Source organism: Dreissena polymorpha, chromosome 6, assembly GCF_020536995.1.
Source record: "Dreissena polymorpha isolate Duluth1 chromosome 6, UMN_Dpol_1.0, whole genome shotgun sequence".
NCBI lineage: Eukaryota > Metazoa > Mollusca > Bivalvia > Myida > Dreissenidae > Dreissena > Dreissena polymorpha.
This window is the reverse complement of record NC_068360.1, coordinates 104,251,109-104,277,696: the sequence shown is the minus strand read 5'-3', so window position 1 is coordinate 104,277,696 and position 26,588 is coordinate 104,251,109. Positions and strand designations below refer to the sequence as shown.

The following is a 26,588-nucleotide window of genomic DNA, read 5'->3' as shown; positions in this document are numbered from 1 at the left end:
GGCTTAGATAAACAATTAACACGGATTTGTCCCTGAAAGATCGATAGATTAACCACTTTTACCTCCTAGTGGTCGCTTAATACAAGATTCGGACATCAAAATACACACAAATCAGCGGTCGCTGGTCGCGTAAGACAAAAGTCGCTTAATACAATATCATTATATAGCGAAAAAGCTCCGTGGGATTTCAAAATGGTCGCATAAGACAAAGGTCGCTTAATACAAGTGGTCGCATCCACAAGATTGACTGTACATCATTTACACAACAAGAACACTAAAGGGTGTTTGTCAATATTTGTTTATGTTTTCCCCTTATTATATTGAATTTAAGAAAATACTGAAATACTAAATTAATAGCTATTCTTAAAGAGCTTATGATCAAATGGTGCATTTAAGAATCTATAGATTATTGCAAGTTTAATATGCATGTGGATGGATATTAACTAAATATTGTCTTCATTGTAAGAAGACATTAAAGCAGCACTTTATTATATAAAAATGCTGTCAAACATGCACTTAAAAACAATTTTAATTCTGTTACTTATAATCATATTTATAATGCTTAATGTTTCCCAATTTCATGGTTTATCGCGCTAATTTTTTCCAATTTCATGGTTTATCGCGCTATTTTTTTTTCAATTTCATGGTTTATCTAATTTTCCCAATCGAAATGGCACAGGCTGTAACAAATAAAGCAAAAAAATCACTTAACAGATTAAATTATTAGCAAGTAAATTCATCTAATGCTTTATGTACCTTTAAACTGATATGTGACCCAGTCATGGTGTTTTAATGCTCAAAATGATTGAAAAGGTTAAAACTACTGACAACAGCCCAACACTACTGAGAGATGCCCTCCATACTACTGAGAAGCAATCAGTAGGGTAAACAGGTCTGCTAATGCTTAAATACTTCAAAATGGAGTATTACAGTGTTTTCAATATTACATTTACGTTGTTTCAACTTTTTGAGGTGGAATAAGAAATTTACTAAATGTTGAAAATTCTTTCAAAACAATTATTTTTTTGCAAACCTTTAATTGGTATTTCGGTCAGTCATTTTGGAAAAATATTAAACAGGTTTTCCAAAGGAAAAAACTGGTTATTAGATTGGTGAATGTTGGCGGGCGGGCTGGCGGGAGGGGGGGGGTACAAGCTTGTCCAGCCATAACTTTGTCATTCATTGTGAGATTTTAAAATCATATGGCACATTTGTACACCATCATTAGACGGTGTGTCGCGCGAAAGAATTACGTTGATATCTCCAAGGTCACACTTTGAGTTAAAAGGTAAAAAATGGCCATAACTATGTGTTCATTGTGAGATTTTAAATTCATTTGGCACATTTGTTCACCATGATTGGATGGTGGGTCGCGCGAAAGAATTACGTCGATATCTCCAAGGTCAAGGTCGCCACAACTAAAAAAAGATTGATTTTGAAACAAGGGGGGGCAATGATTTTAAAACAAGGGGGGTAGCTATGAACATATCAGTATCAATGCAGTTGTCTCCCTTTATGATACTTTTTCTTTCAAATTGAAATCAAGGTCGCCTCGAGTAAAAATAGATTGAATTCGAAACAAGGGGGTAACAATGCACATTTTGAATTGTCTCCCTTTAACAGACTTTTTTCTTTTTTTTTGGAAAACCTGGTTTTGTGACAATTTTGTCCCTTGTTTCTTTTTTAGTTCGGGAATTGGGCCAAATTTCGGTCTCAAGTTTAGCACACACAAAAAATCTGCATATGGACTGCATGCCAACTGTTATTTTGTATCATTGTATTGATTAAATCATTATACAAATTATAATAACAAATCCTGGTTTTGCATCTCCTGTCCAACTGTTGGGAAGAGATTAAATACCGTTTCCACATGTTATTTTCAAAAACTTTGAATAGTGGTAACTTTTCCCGTAAATCTGATTTAAGAAAGGCAGTTATTTTTCACAATCAGGCACTTCCCTGCAATGTGTCTCCATTCTTTGCAGATCCGCACAATTCGGCGCACGGTGGAGGAAGGTCGTAGCTCCATGGAGGCCAACAAGAGTCGAGGCAAGGTGATAGACTTCGTGATGAGCCTCAAAAAGGCTGGAACAATACCTGGCGTCTATGGAAGACTGGTGAGTATCAGCCTAGAGGTCACCCTAAAGAAAACTAGAGCGGCATTAGTGCATTTGCGTAAAGTGTCGTCCCAGATTAGCCTGTGCAGTCGGCATAGGCTAATCATAAACAACACTTGGCTTTTATGGTATTTTTTTAGCTCGGCTGTTTTCGGAGAAAACCCGAGGTATTGTCATAGCCAGCTCGTCGTGTCCGCCGTCTGTGTCAAGGTTTGTAAAGGTTTTCATGCTCCCCCAAAACTTTGGGGGGGGAGCATATAGTCGCCGCTTTGTCTGTCCGTTCATGTGTGTGTCCGTCCGTCGGTGCACACTTTTTGTCCGGGCTATTTCTCAGCAATTAATGACCGGAATTCAATTAAACTTTATGGGAAGCTTCACTACCTACAGGAGATGTGCATATTATCAGCCGGTTCTGGTCGAATAATTTTTCACAGAGTTATGGCCCTTTGAAATTTTCCATTAACTGTACATATAGTGCAATTCTTGTCCGGGCTATTTCTCAGCAACTAATGACTGGAATTCAATGAAACTTTATGGGAAGCTTCACTACCAAGAGGAGATGTGCATATTATCAGCCGGTTCTCGTCGGATGATTTTTCACAGAGTTATAGCCCTTTGAAATTTTCCATTGTACATAAAGTGCAATTCTTGTCCGAGCTATTTCTCAGCAACTTATTACGGGTATTCAATGAAACTTTATGGGAAGCTTCACTACCAACAGGAGATGTGCATATTATCAGCTGATTATGGTCGGATGATTTTTCACAAATATGGCCCTTTGAAATTTTCCATTGTACATATAGTGCAATTCTTGTCCGGGCTATTTCTCCCCAACTACTGACTGGAATTCAATGAAGCTTTATGGGATGCTTAACTACCTTGAGGAGATGCGCATGGTATTTGTGGGTTCTGGTTAGATCAGTGTCCGACAAATTTCTTATTTTTCAGGTAGCCCACTGGGCTACCAATAAAAATATTTGGTAGCCCATAAAATTTTCCTACAAAATGATAAGAGGCAGGTTTTCATCTTTATTTTATTTCTTCATTGACATATACATAATATGTATACATACATATACATAATACAGCAAGTAGTCTGATGTACACAGTCAATATCGTTAATTAATGTTACAGTACAGGCACCGTGTACGCAAATGTAAATGTACCAAGGAAAATCATATACTACATGTAGATATTACATGTATGTGCACATGTATGTGTACTTAAGTTCTGACAGCACGTTAAGTTGGAAACGTAAATAAAGCGTTTAGATGATCAATACGATTGGCTCGTGTCAATGCAATCGCCCTTTTTAACAACAAATACTGAGTTTCAAGAAATCAAGAGTATTAAATCATTTATTTACTTGTGTCCGACTTTAAGTATTGTCCGATTTTACGTATTGCATCCGTATGTTACGACACTTGTGTGCTGTCAGTATACAATACAATAATTGTTTCAATAATGAAGGAACTGATACAGTGTAACGGTAACGATACAGCGTGTTTACATTATATTTTATTAAGAGGAAATGTTAATGCCAAATAATTCGCGAGATACCCCGGTACTTTAGTTGAAATTCACAACGAAACTTTTAATGGAAATTAAATGATCTCAATGTTGTACCCGCTAAGAAATTTTTATTTACAAATAAATACATCCATGCCAATTTTTGCGCGCTTTTTTTCTGGACAAAGAAATTCATTTATTAAATGTAGAATTTTGTAACCTAAAATAGCTGTACACAACGCGTGCAAACCGTGGCAGGTTATTTACGCATGTTGCAATTTAATGGTCCTGATTGGGAGCTTATTTCATCATATCTTTAAATAGAACCATATGTCGAAATTCATTTGACACTTTAGAAAATTTCAAACGTTTGTGTTTATGACTCTTATCGTCTATATTACCCTCCCATAATTTGGTTTCAAAAATAAAAATTCGGCATATATGGGATTATTGATTAACAGTCAATTAACCCAATTATTAATTGACAATGCAAACTAATTAGAAGGTGTTAACCGCGTTCACACCGTTGTTATTAATATTCATTTTCGGTTTCATTACCGTTTTGAAGAATCTGCTATTGTTTTGATTTATTTAATGTTCGACGTCCTTGGATATTTAACAACATCAAAAACGTTGTCGCTATTACTCATTGTTGCGGTCAACAAAGAATTCCAAACTGCGAAATGATGTTGCATCATGTGCGCCAACTATCCAACCGGCTCTCATTATATTATTAGCAGACGACAAATGTTGATTCTGATGGAATGATTAAAACACACTGTTACTGTTTACGACATTACCACAAGTGATCGGTGACTGATAAGATAATTGATTGCACTTTGTTATCGGATTATAAGCATACACATTGTAGAAACACATGGTCAGCGTGTTTATTCTACGTATGTCTGTCAATAAAACGGGCTACCGCTCTTATAGATTTATAGTAGCCCGGCGGGCTTCAGCTGAAAAATTTCAGTAGCCCGATGAAAAATTTCGGTAGCCCCCGGGCTCCGGGCAATGGATTTGTCGGACACTGTTAGATGATTTATTTAGAGAATTATGGCCCTTTGAAATTTTTAAGTTGCTAAACCATCCATCGTATTATTTTGTCCAAAGTTATGCCCCTCAAGACGTTTCCTTTTATCTGAATATATAGTGCAATATTGTGACCAAAAAAAACTTTGGGGAGCATCACCTGTCTCCAACGGTTTCTTGTTAAAATTGGCTCTAAAATCGAAGTCCTTCCACCTACAACTTTGAAACTTCATATGTAGATGCACCTTGATGAGTTCTACACGCCACACCCATTTTTGGGTCACTAGGTCAAACGTCAAGGTCACTGTGACCTCTAAAAATAAAAAATCTGACAAGCTTTCGCAGCCGAGCGTGACACCCCTTATGCGGTGCTCTTGTTTTATACTTAAAGGCTTTTTCTTTACTGGACGTCTATGGAAGACTGGTGAGCCCAGTGTTACTAGAACCAGGTGTCTGACTAGCGACCAGTAAGTCATGGGTTTCTCTCCCATGGATGCACACAAATCTCCCTCAAATGCAAGTTCTTGTGCTGCGCAGGGAACAAACTCACGTGTGCCTTAATTAGTCTTTTTCTTTCCATGCTACAATAATTTAGTTATAACAAACTTAAATTTAAAGTACCAAGTGATATAGCAGGGCACTGTATCATGAGATATGATCTGGCTTTTTTTTTGTTCTGATTTGTTTCTTCACCCATTTTTTATTCCTAGATTAAGCCGAATAAACTTAAATTTACTGTATTTTGTATTGATTTTGGTACTAGACTCTAAAACAGCTCCGAAGATTTTGAGTTTGATATTAGTGTTTGAAGACATGTCAATATATCTTATGAATTTAGAGTTATCATGCCCCTTCAAATGAAGTGTAAGTGGGGCTTTATTGGAGGAACACTGTCAATCAGTTGGTGTCTGCATAAAGTTCTAGGAGTAAACATCTGCCATATCTATCATGCCATTCAAGTGAAACTTAAAATATGTCATCACCATAAACTTGACGTGTGCACGCAACTTTTCATCCCCAGTGATTTATACAGTCAGGAGATATTTGCGCATGAATATATTTTTCAAAGCTCACAATGCAGGAGTATTTGTATTTGAAATGGAAAATGATAGGAGAGGTTGCTAATTATGCCTTTCTTTGGTCAGTCTCGGACATATACCATTGACATTATATAGATAAGCTTTCCTCTTGGAAAAACGGGGCTTAACACATGTGCATAAAGTGTTGTCCCAGACCAGCCTGTGCAGTCCTCACAGGCTAATCAGAGACATCACTTTCTGCTTTCTTGTATTTTGCGCTTTGAAGGATGTCTCTTGTGTACAAATCCAGTTGAGGCACATGCTTTAAGATCCATTTTTGCAGAACGCAGCTAAAACACATTTTACATACACCTCCATCACACACAAAAGTCCTGGCTTACTAAATGACTACAGCTTTACTCAATGATTGCTTACTAAATGACTACAGCATACTCAATGATTGGTCCATTACTTCTAGGGAGATCTTGGAGCCATTGATGAGAAATACGACGTCGCCATATCAACCGCGTGTGGTGCCCTTGACAACATTGTTGTTGACACTATGGAGACCGCTCAGAAATGCGTAGAGTTTTTGAAGCGGGGCAATGTGGGCAGTGCTTCCTTCATCGGTCTCGATAAGATGAAACGCTGGGAAGATAATGCCAACAGAACTATTAACACGTAAGCAATATGCAATATCACATTTTGCAAAAAAGGGCAAACAAAACTATTAACACCTGAGCTAAATAGATTAAGCAATATCACTTTTTTTATGCCCCCTTTTCGAAGAAAAGGTGGCAAATAGTGATCGGACTGTCAGTCTGTCTTTCCGTCACACTTTGCGTTTAGGTTTCGAAAAATGCTCATAACTTCTATGTCCCTTGAGATATAACCTTCATATTTGGTATGCATGTGTATATGGACAAGGCCTCTCCATACACACAAAAAATTTTAACCCTGTGACCTTGACCTTGAACTTAAGGTCCGTGTTTAGGTTTCGAAATCTGCGTTTAGGTTTCAAAAAATGCTCATAACTTCTATGTCTTTTGAGATATAACCTTCATATTTGGAATGCATGTGTATACAGACAAGGCCTTTTCATTCGCACACAAATTTTGATCCCTGTGACCTTGACCTTGAACTAAGGGTCTGCATTTAGGTTTCGAAATCTGTGTTTAGGTTTCGAAAAAAGCTCATAACTTCTATCAAGCGTTTATAGGGGGCATATGTCATCCTATGGTGACAGCTCTGGTTTTTAAAGAAAATGCAAACAAAACTATAAACAAGTAAGCTACATAGATTATGCAGCATCGCATTTTGAAAATACAGTTTATTGTACCAATGTTGTAAATTGAATACCACATGAACGTTCTTGTGGACTGCAGTCTATTTTACCCTGTATACTTTTCCTTATTTCAATGTTCTTGTTGTTTGTTTGTTTTTGGCCAAATTGCCAATGGGCATAGGAAAAAAAAGACAATTTTCAAAATGGCTTGTGCTCAAATGATTAAACCACAGTTTTCTAAATAAACTGTTTTGATTGGACCTTTTATTTCCCCAGTGAATATGGAAATATGATATTTAAAAAAAAGTTTGCTATTAAGGCTATTGATAAATAAGCCCTATTTAATCATTCAGCAGCTAAATATAACATTTGTTTACCCCCGCAGCCCTGAGAAAGTTCACCGACTGTTTGACCTTGTGCGTGTGAAAGATGCCGAGATCAAGAACGCATTCTACTTTGCTCTGAGGGACACACTGGTGGCGGATGACTTGGACCAGGCTACCAGGATCGCATACGGAGCCCAGAGGTTCCGTGTGGTCACACTGCAGGGGCAGCTCATTGACCAATCAGGTTTGGAAACTATTTCTTCTATTTGAGCCACGTCCAGTCTAATAGAAATGTGTTGTCCCTGGTAAACATTTGGGGACTGTTTGTCCTTTGTCACTTGATGGCTAACGTGGATCAATCGCTTCCCAAATTAACCCATTTATGCCTAGTGGACTCTCCCATCCTTCTAAATTGGATCAATTTATTTCCAAAATTAGAGATGTATGGTATATATTTTTATTTTTTTTAGAATATTTCTCACAGAAATTCCTTTAAGCAAACAGTGTAGACCCTGATGAGACGCTGCATTATGCGGCATCTCATCTGGGTCTACGCTGTTTGCCAAGGCCTTTTTTCTAGACGCTAGGCATAAATGGGTTGAACAGAAATTACACAGCTTATTGTTAATTTTGAGGGCCTGGTGTAATTACTACACAGGCAACAGAATTTGATCATTCAAACACGAGTCATGTGATGCTGATACATAAATCAGGCAATCAGGTTATATCGAATCTAATCTTAGCCAAAAGCTGATTTAATGTTGTCCATTTGGACAAGAAACCTTTCTTGTCAATGTTTGCTGTCCATCAGATTGAAGAGGAAAAAAAAAAAAGAGGAAACTGTGTCTGAATACTAAGCAGTATGTAATTTGTTGCTTTTCTTGCCTCATGTGATTTCTTTAGCTTCTGTCTTTTTGTATGTGTCAATGTTTTTGTTGTAACGGGATTTTTTTATGTGTCCAATATGTTCATCACATTTTTGTGTGTCTTTGAAAGTAATCACTTAAGTTTTAGCTGGTTTAAAGTGGGTTTTCCTTCAGAAAGTTATTAAAATGATCTGCTTATCCTTATAAAGGTTTTGGTGTTGCCATGTATCTTGTTTGATCTTTGCAGTATGTATTGTTGTGCATTATTGTTTGCACTCTCTCTGTCTGCCACACTTTTCTGGATCCTGCGAAAACTTTAAAAGTTCTTGATATTTTTTTTTCATGCAACTTGAAACAAGGATAGATGGCAATATGGAGATTATGCACGTCATTTCATTTTTTCGTTCCTACATCAAGAATTCTGGTTGCTATGGCAACAAATAGACTAGAAATATTAACAAATAGACTAGACATATTGCTGAAAATAGTGGATCCTGCGATAACTTTAAAAGCTCTTCATATTTTATCATGAAACTTAAAACATGGATAGATGGCAATATGGAGATTATGCACGCCATTTCATTTTGTTCCTATGTCAAGAATTCTGGTTGCTATGGCAACAAATAGACTAGAAATAGTGCTGAAAATGGTGGAGTTTCACTGGTAGGGGACTTGGGGACTTATATTGCTTGGCTATAGTCTTATTTTGGTTGTTTCTGCCCCCCTCTACAGGTACGATGTCCGGTGGTGGTAAGAGCGTGTGTAAGGGCAGGATGGGATCCAGTGTGGTGGCAGAAGTGGACACCAAGGACCTGGCAAACAGCGAGGCCAAGCTGAACAAGGTCAGTCTGTTGTAAAAATACTTGGAAAAAAAAAGACATTAAACTTGCAATGGCCCTATTAGTGATGTTTATGCCCCGGGATCGAATGATTGGGGTATATTGTTTTGGGCCTGTCTGTCTGTCTGTCATTGTATGTGTCTGTTATTGAATGTGTGTGTCTGTCCCAAAACTTTAAACTTGGTCATAACTTTTGCAATATTGATGATAGCAACTTGAAATTTGGCATGCATGTGTATCTCATGGAACTGCACATTTTGAGTGGTGAAAGGTTACGGTCAACCTTCAATGTCGAAGGTCAAGATATGGCTTCAAAGCAGCACAGTAGGGGGCATTGTGTTTCACAAACACTGCTATTGTTTTAAAAAATCCTTGTTGATACATTGTGCAATTTTCACATACTTTTTTCTGTTGAGAATATGACAAAATAACAGCTTTAAAATATGCTGCCAAATATCCCTGAATATACTCTCCTCTTATCTTCTCTACTCCTATCCTCTTTGTGATTGTTGCCTATAGCTCACCCAGGAGGGACAGCAGTGTCGCGCCAACAAGGAGAAACTAGAGGACGCCATCAAGCAGCATAAGAAAGATATCACCCACGTACAGCACACCATACAGAAGTCTCACAACGAGATCAAGGTATGTGGCCGACCCTTTAATGAGCCTCGTTTAAGGAGACTGCAGAGATTATTGCATGTGCACAAAGTGTTGTCCTAGATTAGCCTGTGCTTTCTGTTGATTGTATGATAGCAAAAAGTGTCGTCCCAGATTCGCAGGTGGAGACTGCACAGACTTATCTGGGACGACATATTACGCCCAGTTTTCCCAGAATGAGGCTCATATGTGTATAAAAAAAAACTTTACTGTGTAACCTAGTTGGAATTTTTCCATTCATTTATTGGGCAAGTGTGAAGAAGATCAAAATACAGAGCGCATATTCAAAAATGTGATTTTTTTCCATCTTGGAGCTCATGTCCTTCTTTTGAATGCCAATATTGCTTTACAGAAAAAATTTAATGATACAAGATTTATTGAAAAGAATTTTAAAAGCGTTTTGGTGTACTAAGTAAGGATTTTCCCTTTCCTTTGGAGATAAAAAATCTCACCTTCGCATTATTTTCCCCTACCAGTTTCACTGAAGGGGACATACGGTTTTCGCTCTGTGTGTCCGTCAGTCTGTCACACTTTTCTGGATCCTGCCATAACTTTAAAAGTTCTTCATATTTTTTCATGAAACTTGAAACATGGACAGATGGCAATATTGTGATTATGCATGTCATTTCATTTTGTTCCTACGTCAAGAATTCTGGTTTCTATGGCAACAAAGCAACAAATAGACTTGAAATACTGCTGAAAATGGTGAATCCTGCACACTTTTCTGGATCCTGCTATAACTTTAAAAGATCTTCATATTTTTTCATGAAACTTGAAACATGAATAGATGGCAAATATGACATTATGCACATCAATTCATTTTCTTCTTATGTCAAAATTTCTGGTTGCTATGGCAACAAATAAAAAAATACAAATTCTGACAATGGTGGAGCCGGTAGGGGACATATATTGCTTGGCAATAGTCTTGTAATTTGTAAGATGATAAATCTCCCATATGCAAAGAAATGTGAATTTTTTCATGGAAACCTGTTATTTGGAGAAAGATTGCTTTTAAAAAACAACTGGCACCTTATTTTCCTCCAGTCGCTGAAAAATTATGTGATCTGAAATCTTTAGAATTTCTTTGCAACAAATGTAGCAAAAAATGTTGTTTTTTTTAACTCAACCTGGTATACCAAGACAATGTTTAAGGTTGGTACCACACAAAATTAGAATTATTTAAGGTCGTGTAAGTTGCAAATAAGTATTTTTCCTCCAGTCTCTTAAGGAGCATGTTACCTAGACTGGTTTTTCGTTTCAAGCCAAACATTTTGAAAATAGCGGAAAGTTTTTTCCAAGATTAGCCTGTGCACACCGCACAGGCTATTCTGGGACAGCATTTAAGGCACATTCTATAGGCCAATTCTTTTATTACAGTCTCTGAAGGAGCATGTGAGCAGCCTGGAGGGTCAGATAGAGGAGCAGAAGGAACGCGTGAAGGCGGCCGCACCTGACCAGACGGCGCTGAAACAGCTGGAGAAGACAGTGGCAGAGTACAAGAAGGGTATGGGATAAAACTTATCTTACTTAAGCATTCCCATGCCAGGGTTGTTTTCCCGTCTTTGCGAAGCGGCTCTTGGCCCCTAATTGTTTGAAAATTTGAGAAGCCAACTTTTCAAAATTGTAAAAATTGCAGTCACAAACTTTATTAAATTGTGAAAATTCGATTCGCTAATTTATTAAGCTTATGTCGACAAAACTTAGGGCAACTGTTCTCATGTGAATGAGTTGAAAAAATAACAGGATGATAAAAGAAATCTGTCATGGCAGCCAACTGGGAATATACAGGGGCTTAGTATATTGTTTGATTTTTGTCAAATATGTCCCAATCCCCAATCTCAAAAAGTATACCTGTTTTCTTTAAAATTACCAATTACAGGTTTCCAAAAAAAAAAATTCAACTGCATCATTTAGTTCACCTATAAGTTGAACTTTATGTTATTGAAATCAATTTTCAAAAGAATGCAAAACCAATTTCCCAATTAAGTCTAAATGACGAGATTATTCACTATGTAATGGTGAAAAATAAAACAAGAATACAAGAAGGGAACAGGTCTTTGAAATAAAAAGTTTACATACACTCCAACATTTGAAACATGTAATTGCTTATTTAACTATTATAATGTAAATAATAGTTACATGTACTAATTTGATTGCTACATGCAGTATTTTTGTCCTGTAGATTACCATAAGGTTGCAGAGGTAGCCAATAAACTGGAGGCAGAGGTGCAGGAGTAAGTTACATGCTGGGTCACTTCACCACAATATTGAAATGTACAATTCACAAAGCTCCCTATGAGAAATTGGAGTTCTTAAATGTAGAACACTTGCTTAGAAGAGACTTTCTTAAAAAAGAAAACTACCATAAAAGCAGAAAGTGTCATCCCTGATTAGCCTGGGATGACACTTTTCTATTGCATTAATCTTAGTTTTCCCATAGTGCTGCTCATTTCAGTGGCTATTCAAAACACTGTGCTTGATAACCTTTCTAAAAAGTGTTTTAAAGTTACTAGGAAATTTCATGGATGGTAAATCATTTCACAAGAGTGCTGCGCATTTTTAGCAACAATAACTACCGGGTAATTTGTGCTTTTCCATTTAAAGCACCATGTGCAGCCTTATGTTGTTACTCTAGATTCATGTATTTTCAATGGCATTTTTTTGTAGATTATTAAATGTGGCATTTTTGGTTAAGCTGAAATTCATGGATTTGTTTAATAAAATGTCTGATATAAGACTTTGGACTTCCATCGGACATTGGATTTCATAGTTGAGAGGACCTGGGAAAAGTAGTGACAGACAAATAATATTGGAGTCACAGTATAAATGATTGGTATTGTGTTGTTTGCAATAGAGGTACTGATTTACCAAAAGTATCATTATTTCTTCAATATTTATTGTTACTTTGTTATCTTTTGCCCGCTCAGAAGCAAGGTGACAATGGCTACATGCAACCAGAATAAAATTACAACAGATATAGAGTAACTTACAGTTTGTTTAGGTTTAATGCTGTTTGCTGCTCATCAGTATCTTATTGTTGGAAATGAAGCCATTTAAAACTTTAATCTAGTAGAAAAGGTCTTCATTTTTAGCTCGGCTGTTTTCGGAGAAAACCTTAGGTATTGTCATAGCCAGCTTGTCGTGCCGTGTTGTCCGCGTCATGCTAAAACCCTAACATTTTGTTAACCTTTTGAACATTGGTTCTAAAATCAAAGTGCTTCAACCTAAAGCATTGAAACTTCATATGTAGCTGCACCTTGATGACTTCTACACACCACACCCATTTTTGGGTCACAAGGTCAAAGCTCAAGGTCACTGTTACCTCTAAAAAAAAAATCTGACAAGCTTTCATTTATTCAAAACTGCAGCGGCAGCCGAGAGTTGGCACCAGTTATGCGGTGCTATTGTTTATTTATTTTTTATAATTGATTACAAATGCACCAAAGTAGGTATCTGAGAGGTAAAGGGTTAAAAAGAGAATTGGCATCGCAGGTTTTTTCTCTCGTTTTTGCTGTTTTATAGGGTTCTATGAAGAAATCATAGTCGAAGAAAATGTTAATTAGCCAAAGTTGCTTCTTTGTTGAAATTGGCTAATTTGAAGAGTTGCATATCTGCCTTGTTGACAAAAGTATTTTTGTTTTGATGACTGTGTTAGAAGGAGAATCGTCATCTCAAAGTCAATTGGATTATATTTTGCAGGCTGCACAACCAGATAATGGACATTGGAGGGTCCAAGATGACCGCGGCCCAGTCACGCGTGAACACCATCCAGTCGCAGATTGACAACGTTGAGAGCCAAATCACCAAGGCAACAGTAGGCGTGAAGACCTCTGAGAGGTATAGTAGTTGGCATGACTCGTATATTGCTCTAGCTTGAATTTGAAAAGGACGGATTAGTCCTTTGTCAAAAGGGGCTCTTTAAAACTCAGTGTTGTATTATCACTGTTGATATTTAATTCTACCACGGCACGTGACTTGTTTTCTATATACAAAGAAGGAAAACTACTGTTGGTTATTATTCCGATATACCAACGGTTGTTTAAAGTGACGTCACTTTGATTGTCCGCACACTGTTTATGAACGAAGACGACGTCATTTGATTTAATTGTTGTGGTGACGTCACGTTTTCGCGGAAAAGTGGAGGACGTTTGGTTAATATAATTCTCATTTATAATCTTTAAATCGCGGATAACTTATTGATGAAATCGTGTTAGAATCGAAATAATAGTTGGGTAACCGTTGGTTATTGCGGCAATACCCAACGGTATGTCATTCCGATGCTTGTTATCAAACCACTCTGGCTACGCCCTTGTGGTTTAATTCCTATGCATCGGAACTCCATGCCGTTGGTTATTACCGCAATAACCAACGTTTACCCGTCGATTATTTCTTATATTTCTTAAATATAAAATGTGTCATATACATTTGTATTTCATTTTACATCCATGTCATGTATTACCTTGGCTTTTATAATACATTAAACTAGCTTTACTGTGTTACTTAGACAGACAATTTATTCAAACTACTAATACAACTTGCTGTACAATTATTTAATCAGATGAAAAAACGGCATCTGAGCAGCTGGGAGTCAGAGGCTAAAATAATTTGTTCTGTCTCCCAGAAACCTGAAGAAAGCTGAAGAGAAGGTGGAGAGTCTGCTGGCAGAGATAGAGGAGAACAAGGAGAACGTGAAGCAGCTGGAGGAACGGCTCACACAGCTGGAGGAGGAGGCCACCAAGGTCATGGAGGCATACCAGCAATCTCAGGTACCTGGCGTACGGGAGTGATTAACGGGAGTTCGGGGTGATTAATTGGAAGTTTTGGATTGATTAATGGCCATTTTGCAAGTGATTAATGGAATGTCTCGCACAGCTGGAGGAGGCCACCGACGTCATGGAAGCATACCAGCAATATCAGGTACCTGGCGTACGGGAGAGATTAATTGGAGTATGGGATTTTGGGATTGATAAATGGACATTTTGCAAATGATTAATGGACAATTTGTGAATGATTAATGAAACTTCAAACAGCTGGGGAAGGAGGCTACCAAAGTCATCAATTACCAGCAATCTCAGGTATCTTAAGTATGATAGTGATTAATGGAAGTTTGGGAGTGATTAATGAAAGTTTGGGAGTTATTTATGGCAGTATTAGGGTGATTAATGGAAGTGTGGGAGTTATTAATGGAAGTTTGTGATTGATTATTCAAATTTTGGAGTGATTATTATACTTTGAGAATGATTAATGGAAGTTATGAGATTAATAAATTGAAGTTTTTGGGAGTGATTCATTGAAATTGGGGATTGATTAATAGAAATTATGGAGTGATAAATGGATGTTTTGGAATGATTAATGGACGTTTTAGGAGTTATTTATGGAAGTTTTTGGGAGTGATGAAAGGATGTTGTGAGAGTGAATATTTAAAGTTTTGTGAGTGATTAATGGAAGTTTTGGTAGTGATTAATGGAAGTTTGGGATCAATTAATGGATATTTTGGTAGTGATTAATTAAAATTTTGGGAGGGATTAGTTTAAGTTTGGGGACTGATTAATGAAGGTTATGTGAGTGGTTAATGGTAGAGTGAGAAAATTTACATTTGGGAATAACAAATGAAAGGTTTGGGTATGATGATGGATGTTTGGGAGTGATGATAGGAAGTTTGAGAGTGATTTATAGAGGATTGGTAGTGATTAATGGACGTTTTGGGAGTGCTTAATTGATGTTTTGGGGTGATAAATGGCAGTTTGGAGTTATTGATAGGAGTTTAAAAAATATGTTTAAAATAACCATCAATTACAGGCAGCTATTTTGACAGCCCACTGCAATCAGTTTGCAGAGCGCAAAAATATTTGATTGTAATTTTCAACAGAAAGAAAATTCTCTTAAAATCTTTCAAGCTGTTGAGACTGCCCTTAGGCATGTATTGATTATAATTTTTGATAAAAGTCTGTTCTTATGCATATATTGATTGAAATTTTCGATGAAAGTCTATCCTTATGCATGTATTGATTGTAATTTTCGATGAAAGTCTATCCTTATGCATATATTGATTGTAGTTTTCAATGAAAGTCTATCCTTATGTAGGTATTGATTTTTATTTTTATGCTCCCCATATATATAGATATGAGCATGTAGTTGCCAGTTTGTCCTTCCGCACCTCCATACTTCCGTACGGAAAAAAAGTTACAGTTTCTCATAGCACCTTCAATACTTTACCGATCTCTTTCATATTTGACATGTAGATACCTTGCATGGACCTCTACCTTTTGATGACGTTTGAGGTCACTGGGGTCAAGGTCACCAAGGCTAATAATAGATTTTTCCGTCACACTTTTGTTACAGTTTCTCATAGCACCTTCAATACTTTACCGATCTCTTTCATATTTGGCATGTAGGTACCTTGCATGGACCTCTACCTTTTGATGACGTTTGAGGTCACTGGGGTCAAGGTCACCAAGGCTAATAATAGACTTTTGTTACAGTTTCTCATAGCACCATCAATACTTTACCGATCTCTTTCATATTTGGCATGTAGGTACCTTGCATGGACCTCTACCTTTTGATGAAGTTTGAGGTCGCTGGGGTCAAGGTCACCAGGGCTAATAATAGATTTTTCCGTCACACTTTTGTTACAGTTTCTCATAGCACCTTCAATACTTTACCGATCTCATTCATATTTGGCATGTAGGTACCTTGCATGGACCTCTACCTTTTGATGACGTTTGAGGTCACTGGGGTCAAGGTCACCAAGGCTAATAATAGACTTTTGTTACAGTTTCTCATAGCACCTTCAATACTTTACCGAACTCTTTCATATTTGGCATGTAGATACCTTGCATATACCTCTACCTTTTGTTGACGTTTGAGGTCAAGGTCACCAAAGCTAATAATAGATTTTTCCGTCACACTTTGTTACAAATTCTCATACCACCTTCAATACTTTACTGATCTCTTTCATATTTGGCATGTAGGTACCTTTCATTTACCTCTACCTTTTGAGGAGGTTTGAGGTCACTGGGGTCAAGGTCACCAAGGCTAATAATAGATTTTCATGTGTCAAGGTCACACTTTTGTTACAGTTTCTCATAGCGCCTTCAATAATTTACCCCTCTCTTACATATATGGCATATAGGTACCTCTACCTTTTGATGAGGTTTGAGGTCACTTGGGTCAAGGTCACCAAGGCTAATAATAGATTTTCTCAAGGTCACACTTTGGTTACAGTTTCTCATAGTGCCTTCAATATTTGACCGATCTCTTATATATTTGGCATGTAGGTGCCTTGCATGGACCTCTACCTTTTGATGAGGTTTGAGGTCACTGGGGTCAAGGTCACTGAGGCTAATATTAGATTTTCTCAAGGTCTCACTTTTTTCCACACAACTAACCCATATATCGACAAAGCATCAATGGGAAGCAGTTTTACTGATATCCTTGTTGATGAAAGTCTATCCTTATGCATATATTGATTCTTATTTTCAATGAAAGTCTATCCATATGCATGTATTGATTCTAATTTTCAATGAAAGTATATCCTTATGCATGTATTGATTCTAATTTTCAATGAAAGTATATCCTTATGCATGTATTGATTCTAATTTTGAAGAAAAGATAAATCAAAGAAGTTATTGACACTGAATTGTACTGATTATGATCACCAACAGGAGACCATGAAGGCCGCAGAGACGGCCCTCACGGAGGTGAACAAGGAGATGTCTGAGCTGGAGGAGACGGAGAACAAGCTGCAGAGAGACGTGATCGACGTGAAGAGTGAACTCGACATGTTCCAGAACCACATCAAGGAGAACCAGGCCAAAGTGAAGCATTGGAAGAAGGAGGTACACTGCATGAGCGTAAAGCGTCGTCCCACATTAGCCTGGCTAATCAGGGAAGATAATTTCTGCCTTTTTGGAATTTTTTGATAAGCTTATATAAATCAAGTTATGTTCGGGGGAAAATACTGTTGTCCTAAAATCCAAACTGTATCTCTTGAAACAATCTTAAAAGATAATTTGAAAAATGATTTTTCTCATCCTCTTTCAAAAGGATTCCAATGCTTTTCTTCATTGCTCTTATTCCAAACTGTCATGTCCCCCAGTTGCCCGACCTGTCCCACACACCAATTGACAGGCAAGACCCTGAAACATTAGCCGTACGTCTGGGAATACTGGGCTTACTGCATGTGTGTAATGTGTCATCCCAGATTAGCCTGTGCCATCCGCAAAGCCTATTTAGATATGACACTCTACTTTTATGGTATTTTCTTGCTCACCTGAGCACATGTGCTCATGGCGAGCTTTTGTGCGGTGTGCGGCATCAACATTTGCCCCGTTAACACTCTAGATTGTTTAAAGGAGGTCACTTCATAGCGAAAATCCAGTCAAAATGGAAAGTTTTGATATTCAAAATGATTATTCTCATCTCCTTCCAAAAGAATTACAGAGCTTTTTTTCCTTAAAATCCTAACTGTTGTGTTGCCCAGTTGTCCGGCCTGTCCCTGACACCAATAGACCGTCAAGAGCCCGAGACTTTGGCCACGATCACGGAGGAGGAGATCGCGGGAATAGACAAGGAGGACACGCAGTTCCAGATCACTGCACTCGAGGAGAAACTTACCCAGATGAAGCCAAACATGGCCGCCATCGCCGAGTACAGGAAAAAGGTTAGTATCACAGGTTAAGGTTATTACAACAAACTTACAGATGAAACCAAACATGGCCCCCATCGCAGAGTACAGGAAAAAGGTTAGTTTCACTGGTTAAGGTTATTACAACAAACTTACAGATGAAACCAAACATGGCTGATATGGCCGAGTACTGCAAAAAAGGTACTGTATTCTGCAGGTGTCTTCTGTAGGAAAACCTATTTCGCATTTTTAGCTTGGCTGTTTTCGAAGAAAACCTGAGGTATTGTCATAGCCAGCTCGTCGTGTCGGCTTCCGTCGTGATAAAACATTTACATTGGCTCTAAAATCAAAGTGCTTCAACCTACAACTTTGAAACTTCATATGTAGATGCACCTTGATGAGTTATACATGCCACACCCATTTTTGGGTCACTAGGTCAAAGGTCAAGGTCACTGTGACCTCTTAAAAAAAAAGAATGACAAGCTTTCATTTATTCAAAACTACACCCGCAGCCGAGCATTGGCACCAGTTATGCTGTGCTCTTGTTATGAGTTTGATTTGAGTCATACCATGTTCTCATATGTCTGTGATTTTTAGCTCGGCTGTTTTTGGAGCACACCCAAGATATTGTCATAGCCAGCTTGTCGTGTCGTCTGCCGTCCGCTAAAACCTTGACAAAAAGTCAAGGTTTTGAACATTGTCTCTAAAATCAAAGTGCTTCTACCTACAACTTTGAAACTTAATATGTAGCTGCACCTTGATGAGTTCTAAATGCCACACCCATTTTTGGGTCACTAGGTCAAAGGTCAAGTTCACTGTGACCTCTAAAAAAAATAATCTGACAAGCTTTCATTTATTCAAAACTGCACCCGCAGTCAAGCGTGGCACCCGCTATGCAGCGCTCTTGTTCACACTTTATTCTGCTTTTTATACGCCCGTCTATGACGGGACGTATTATGGTATACCCCGCGTCCGTCTGTCCGTCCGTCCGTCCGTCCGTCCGTCCGTCTGTTAATGTCGTACGCTACGTCAAATATCCTTTGACAGATTTTCTTCAAATTTTAACACAATCTTAATATTGATAAACCCTGATCCCCTTTCGTTTTTGACGGAATTCTGAATTGTCGTTCCAGAGTTATGGGACTTTGTTCGTCAAAATTTCGTGATTTCATTGAATGTCCTACTGTAGCTCAAATATCCTTCGATGGATTTTTTTCAAATTTCAACACAATCTTAATATTGATAAACCCTGATCCCCTTTCGTTTTTGACGGAATTCTGAATTGTCGTTCCAGAGTTATGGGACTTTGTTCGTCAAAATTTCGTGATTTCATTGAATGTCCTACTGTAGCTCAAATATCCTTCGATGGATTTTTTTCAAATTTCAACACAATCTTAATATTGATAAACCCTGATCCCCTTTCGTTTTTGACGGAATTCTGAATTGTCGTTCCAGAGTTATGGGACTTTGTTCGTCAAAATTTCGTGATTTCATTGAATGTCCTACTGTAGCTCAAATATCCTTCGATGGATTTTTTTCAAATTTCAACACAATCTTAATATTGATAAACCCTGATCCCCTTTCGTTTTTGACGGAATTCTGAATTGTCGTTCCAGAGTTATGGGACTTTGTTCGTCAAAATTTCGTTATTTCATTGAATGTCCTACCGTAGCTCAAATATCCTTCGATGGATTTTTTTCAAATTTCAACACAATCTTAATATTGATAAACCCTGATCCCCTTTCGTTTTTGACGGAATTCTGAATTGTTGTTCCACAGTTATGGGACTTTGTTGAATGTCAAGGAGACGGCGCTCCATGCTCATGTACTTATAAAATAAACCATGTATTCAAATACAAATAAACTGAAGTAAAAAAATGATTCAAAGGGTTATTTATTACCTTACTACTTCATTGGCGAACGACGGGCGTATCATGCGCTCATGGCGCAGCTCTTTATTTAGTCATACCATAATCCACAGGTTTCTGTGTTGAACTTTAGTCATACTGGATTCCACATGTTTCTTGTGTTCATTCACACTATATTCTATATGTTTCAGTGTTTAGTCATAACATACTGTAAACGTATAGAAATTCATCGGTATGAAATTTCGTGGTTTAATAAAAATCCACTAATTCGTTGACACGTTATTTTGTGGTTTTAAATAAAAAACAACTAATTTGTTGACAGCAAGACTTGAGGTTAATGTGTACTGAAGCATGAAAGGGTTCCCGATAAGTGTCGATAAGAGCGATAAAGTGGCGCACTTGTGTGTTCATTGCTCACTCATTGCCATCAATGTTGTTTTGACAATATTTGCAATTCTCAGCGCAATCGGTCCCCTAGTAGTAACAATTGAGTAATAAGGTCCCCAAATTACACGTGTGAAAACCGTTATGTCTGTTTTTACTTCGATTTGCTCTAATTGACAAATGTCATAAATCTGCAAACTGTTAATTAGACGACGTCACGTAAATGTGAACTATCATTGATGTACATTTTAAATACCGTGAAATATTTTAATTAGTCAAGATATAGTGTACTGTGACCTACTGAAGTGAAGTAACTATTACTAAAAACAAATATCTTGGATAACCGACAACAAAAGAACATGTCGGAAAGACATTCGGAAATGACCGATTTCGTATTAAAAATGTACAAATAATCATTGGTACTTAAATTTGTGGTTCAGCGGACCAACAAAATCCACGAAAATTCGTGCCACACAAAATTTAATGGTTTTACAGTAATTCAGCATGTTTTCTATGTCTAGTGGTACTATATTTCGTATGTTTTCCATTTTTGTGACTGTGTCTAGTCCTACTGTATTGTGAAGGGGCTGTACCTCCAACGTATTTCTGAGCTGGGCCAGATCATGGTGTCTGTGTCATATTTTGAGTCTAATCATACCATATTCTGTGTCTTATCATACCATGTTCTATGTCTAATCATACCATATTCTGTTTTCAGTCATACCATATTCTGTGTCTAATCATACCATCTTCTGTGTCTTATCATACCTTATTCTGTGTCTAAATATACTAGGGCTGTAACGAATACACTAGGTGACAAATACGATACATATCACGAATACAGGGTGGCGAATACAAATATTTATTCGCGAATATGAATTTCAATTAAAAAAAGTAATACTGACAACTTGACATGACATTATATAGTATGAAACTTTGAGCATTTGCCAATTTGATTAATTGAGTATTATTGAATATTGAAAATATGAAATATAACACTTTGAAATAACAAAACACTTACTAGAACTGCTAAAACTTTGAACACAGTTTTGAAACCATGACCAATAAAATCCATGAGTAGAACAATTCAGCAACTTGACATGACATTATATAGTATGAAACTATGAGTATTTGTCAATTTGATTAATTGAGTATCATTGCATATTGAAAATATGAAATATAACACTTTAAAATAACAAAACACTGACTAAAACTGCATTATATTTACCTAAATGAACATTAAACAACCATCGAAAGATTTTTCAATTCAATGTCATAAATATTCAATCGGTGCCCTCCATTTTTGTTGATAATCTCACTTTGTAACATAGTGGGTGGGGAAAACATGATGATAAAAAACAGAATAAGGAGAAGAACATTTAAATATAAGGGTTTATTGTATGGACCTTCATTTGTAAGGTAAGATAAGATGATTAAACTTTCAAACCCGAAACCACGTTGTTTGTATTAGTCATATATTTGGTTCAGAGGTGGCGAATTGTGAATACAATTCGTCCACAGCCGTTTTCGAGTAATACAAGTATTCGAATGTATCGTTACAGCCATAAAATATACCATATTTTGTGTCTAGTCATACCATATTCTGTTTTCAGTCATACCATATTCTGTGTCTAATCATACCATGTTCTGTGTCTAATCATACCTTAATCTGTGTCGAATCATAACATATTCTGTGTCGAATCATAACATATTCTGTGTCTAATCATACCATGTTCTGTGTCTAATCATACCTTAATCTGTGTCGAATCATACCATATTCTGTGTCGAATCATAACATATTCTGTGTCTAATCATACCATATTCTTTGTCCAGTCATACCATATTCTGTGTATAATCATACCATATTCTGTGTCTAGTCATACCATATTCTTTGTCTTATCATCCCATATTCTGTGTCTAGTCGACTCGTACCATGTTGGTTCTCCTCTTCAGGAGGAGCTGTACCTGCAGCGTGTGGCCGAGCTGGACCAGATCACGGAGTTCCGTGACAAGCAGCGTGCCTACCACGAGGATCTGCGTAAGAAGAGGCTTGAAGAGTTCATGGCGGGCTTCAGCGTGATCACCTACAAGCTGAAAGAGATGTACCAGATGATAACCCTGGGTGGTGATGCAGAGTTGGAGCTCGTCGACTCGCTGGATCCTTTCTCAGAGGGCATCGTGTTTAGGTGACTATTGTACTAGTATATAGTTTAGAATGCTTGTACTTGCTTTTTTGATTGGTTTAGCCTGGTAACATGCTGACCTGTGCGTTCTAAAATAATTTGTTAGAATATGTAAATATTGAGTCAGTAAAACATCCTGTCTGTGTGTAAAAAAAATCAAATCAAATCCATTAGTATATTATCAAGTAAAAAGGCAAAAGTGTGCTTATGTATTGCTACATGAAAAACACTTGAATCCTATTAAGTAGGGTATAGCGGCCTAAGTCAATAATTGTATTGGCGATCTTGTTTGACGAAACCTCCAAATAGCAGTCACAATTGTAGAGTGTATATAAAGGATCTGGAACGAGTTGCCATATCATACCATATTTTATTAAACGAGTTCAGGAATTTTGTTAGTAAGCGAGTCTTTGGCGAGCTTACTAACAAATTTCCTGGATCAGTTTAATAAAATATGGTATAATATGACAACAAGTGTCAAATCTTTTTAGCTCGGCTGTTTTTGGAGAAAACCCGAGGTATTGTCATAGCCAGCTCGTCGTCGGCGTCGTGCTAAAACCTTGACATTTTGCTCTAAAATCAAAGTGCTTTCACCTGCAACTTTGAAACTTCATATGTAGATGCACCTTGAAGGGTTCTACATGCCACACCCATATTTGGGTCACTAGGTCAAAGGTCAAGGTCACTGTGATCTCTAAAAAAATATAAATTCTGACAAGCTTTCATTTATTCAAAACTGCACCCGCAGCCGTGCGTTGGTACCCGTTATGCAGTGCTCTTGTTTATCACATTAAATGAGCAAATTAAATAAATATTTACGCAAACATAATGATAAATCCCGAATGTTGTTTACATTTCATGCTATCATTAGACGTTGCAACGTCATTTCAGCAAAATAACAAAATGCGATTGGTCCATAAACGCAATCTAAACCAATAAAACGCTTAAAAAGTATATTACACATGTGTAAGATAAAAATATATGCAATGCTTATATTACATGTGTGGCGTATAATACCCGTCTCCTTCCTTGAAAAAGTATGGGTCAAGGTCACACTTTAAGGTTAAAGGTTAATTTCTGTTATATAACAGCTTGTCCAGGCTGAAACTTCATAATTAGTCCCCTACGGGTTTCACCGGAGGGGACTTATGGTTTGCGCTCTTTGTGTCCATCAGTCAGTCAGTCACACTTTTCTGGATCCTGCGATAACTTTTAAAGTTCTTAATATTTTTTCATGAAACTTGAAACATAAATATAGATGGCAATAAGGACATTATGCACGTCATTTCATTTTGTTCCTACGTCAAAAATTCTGGTTGCTATGGCAACAAATAAAAAAAATATTTCTGACAATGGTGGAGCCGGTAGGGGACTTATATTGCTTGACAATAGTCTTGTTCATTATGCAATTTTATTATATTTTAATCCTTTCCCACTTAGATACGTATTTTGACGCATTTGTAATCCCATAGTAAGTTAAATTTAAGTGAATACCTTTCTTACTAAATTCAAGTTGTAAAGGCTTTATTTCAACCCTTAGATATTGATGAGCAGCAAACAGCATAAAACCTGAACAGACTGAGAGTTACTTTTTATGCCCCCGGATCGAATGATCAAGGGTATTTTGTTTTTGGCCTGTCTGTCTGTCTGTCATTCTGTCCCAAAACTTTAACCTTGGTTAAAGTCAAGGTTAAAGTTTTGCAATAACTTGCAATATTGAAGATAGCAACTTGATATTTGGCATGCAAGTGTATCTCATTGAGCTGCATATTTTGAGTGGTCAAGTTCAAGGTCCAGAGGTGTCAATTTTCAGGATTATTCCTGAATTCAGGATTTAAGCCCTCAAGGAAAATTTTTGATATTGATATAAAACAGAGGATTGTTTTGGTTATTTTAAGCATTCTTGTCACAAAATGTCATCTTCAACACAAATTATTGACCTTTGGCATTTTGTTTACAAATGAAAGATAAATTAATTAATAATTAAAACTCTTTTGACTCTGTCCCCCAAATTCTAGGGTGATTTTCAGGATTTAAGATTAAGGCCAATTGACACCCCTGAGGTCATCCTTCAAGGTCAAAGGTCAAATATATGGCTTCAAAGCGGCGCAATAGGGGGCATTGTGTTTCTGACAAACACATCTCTTGTTTCACTTTGCTTCTGAGTGGGAAAGGGTTAAGCACTGACTCTAAAATTCTAATATTTTGAAACCCAGCGTGCGGCCACCCAAGAAGTCATGGAAGAATATCTCCAACCTGTCTGGAGGGGAGAAGACCCTGAGCTCCCTGGCCCTCGTGTTTGCCCTGCACCACTACAAGCCCACCCCTCTCTATGTCATGGATGAGATTGACGCGGCTCTCGACTTCAAGAACGTCTCTATTGTCGCAAATTATATCAAGGTAAATGTAATGTGGTGAAGTTGTGCAGGATTCTTTTGATAGAGTGGCCTGAATATCACTTGAGCAAATTATATTGACCTGACATAATTCTTAAGGTGAGGTATTCGATTTTGTGGTTAGAAGAGTTGATTTTTTGCTAGGCCAGATTTTTAAAACATTTGCTATGGATCTTATTTGTATATATTCAGTATAATACAATTATAATTATTCAATTTACATAATATCCTTTTGCATATTTTTTTTTATCGAGGTTAATTAAGATGGCAAATTAAATTTGAGAAACTATCATACACAGGGCTTGAATTTTAAACTTGAAAAGTAGGGTATTTCATTATTATGTTTACTTCACTTTGCAGGAGCGGACAAAGAACGCCCAGTTCATAATCATCTCTCTCCGTAACAACATGTTTGAGCTGGCTGATCGTCTGGTCGGCATTTACAAGACGGACAACTGCACAAAGTCTGTGACTATCAACCCAGCCAAGCTGTCCATACCCCCTCTACAAGAAGTGGACGGAAACATTGTATAGGTCATTGTGTTATTGTTGTTGTCTTATCTGGGGAACTGATCAAAGTCAAGAGTGTCAAGAACGATGGACATAATCCATATTGTGTCAGTGTTTTGGCAAAGCTACATGAGCCCCTTTAGAGATGTTAACATTGTATGCATTTAATTTATATATTTTGAAATTGAGTCGCCGTTTGTAAATCTATCTTTATTGCTTAATTAGGGAGAATGATTTTATAAGAGCTCTTTTTGTTCTATAGCTAAAAAACATATTTCCCCCACACACACACATGCTAAAAAAAAACATTCAAATATCTGTTTAAAAAAAAAGAAAAAAGATGCTTTCTGAAAAGTTGCATTATTTTGTACACCAAAATGTTATAAGTGTTGTTCATAAATACTATTTCTTTTTCTGTCCGCATGTTTATGAAAAAGTTTTCCTTCCTTTGTGTCTTATTTTGTGTAAATAAATCTGTATTCAAATGAAAGGTACCAATATGGAAATATTTATACGCCAATATTATTGGGTACCCTACCATTTTGTGTTCACACAAATACGTTGTTCTATTTACTATGTATTAAACAACTGTAATAAATAATGAATCATGCTTGTTGTTTATCATTTTAGCTTAGTTTAAATAAAGTTCTACGCACAGTAGTTGAATAAAAAAAATCTGGAGCATATATTTGAAGCAAATAAAGAGCGGTAATGTTCGGTCATGCTGTATTCCATTGATAATGCAAAGACATGTTATTGTCAAGGGAAGCAACTTCTTTGACTGGGAAATACTAGACTATTTTCTGTGCGAGTTTTCTCCCATGAGTTATTCCTCTGTTCACTATGTTTTTAAGGGGTTAAACTGTTCTCGGTGCTTCATGATTGACTTCATGTTGCATAATGCATTGTTACATGCTTAGTGATAACTGGCTGTAATGTCCAAACTGTAAAGTGATACCAGTTGCTTA

The 26,588-nt window shown here is 37.1% G+C and overlaps 1 protein-coding gene across 1 annotated transcript in view; it reads left to right on the top strand.

The window, feature by feature from the left end:
* Positions 1 to 26,230, top strand: part of LOC127834161 (structural maintenance of chromosomes protein 4-like) — a 60,247-nt gene extending 34,017 nt beyond the window's left edge. The window contains exons 13-26 of the mRNA XM_052359796.1: positions 1,986 to 2,117; positions 6,159 to 6,361; positions 7,351 to 7,535; positions 8,890 to 8,999; positions 9,516 to 9,638; positions 11,031 to 11,157; positions 11,836 to 11,887; positions 13,353 to 13,490; positions 14,275 to 14,419; positions 17,318 to 17,491; positions 18,136 to 18,315; positions 22,485 to 22,717; positions 24,931 to 25,114; positions 25,471 to 26,230. Coding sequence (XP_052215756.1) covers positions 1,986 to 2,117; positions 6,159 to 6,361; positions 7,351 to 7,535; positions 8,890 to 8,999; positions 9,516 to 9,638; positions 11,031 to 11,157; positions 11,836 to 11,887; positions 13,353 to 13,490; positions 14,275 to 14,419; positions 17,318 to 17,491; positions 18,136 to 18,315; positions 22,485 to 22,717; positions 24,931 to 25,114; positions 25,471 to 25,644 — 2,160 coding nt within the window. The 3' untranslated portion in view covers positions 25,645 to 26,230. The remainder of the gene's footprint in view (positions 1 to 1,985; positions 2,118 to 6,158; positions 6,362 to 7,350; positions 7,536 to 8,889; positions 9,000 to 9,515; positions 9,639 to 11,030; positions 11,158 to 11,835; positions 11,888 to 13,352; positions 13,491 to 14,274; positions 14,420 to 17,317; positions 17,492 to 18,135; positions 18,316 to 22,484; positions 22,718 to 24,930; positions 25,115 to 25,470) is intronic.
* Positions 26,231 to 26,588: the final 358 nt, after the last annotated feature.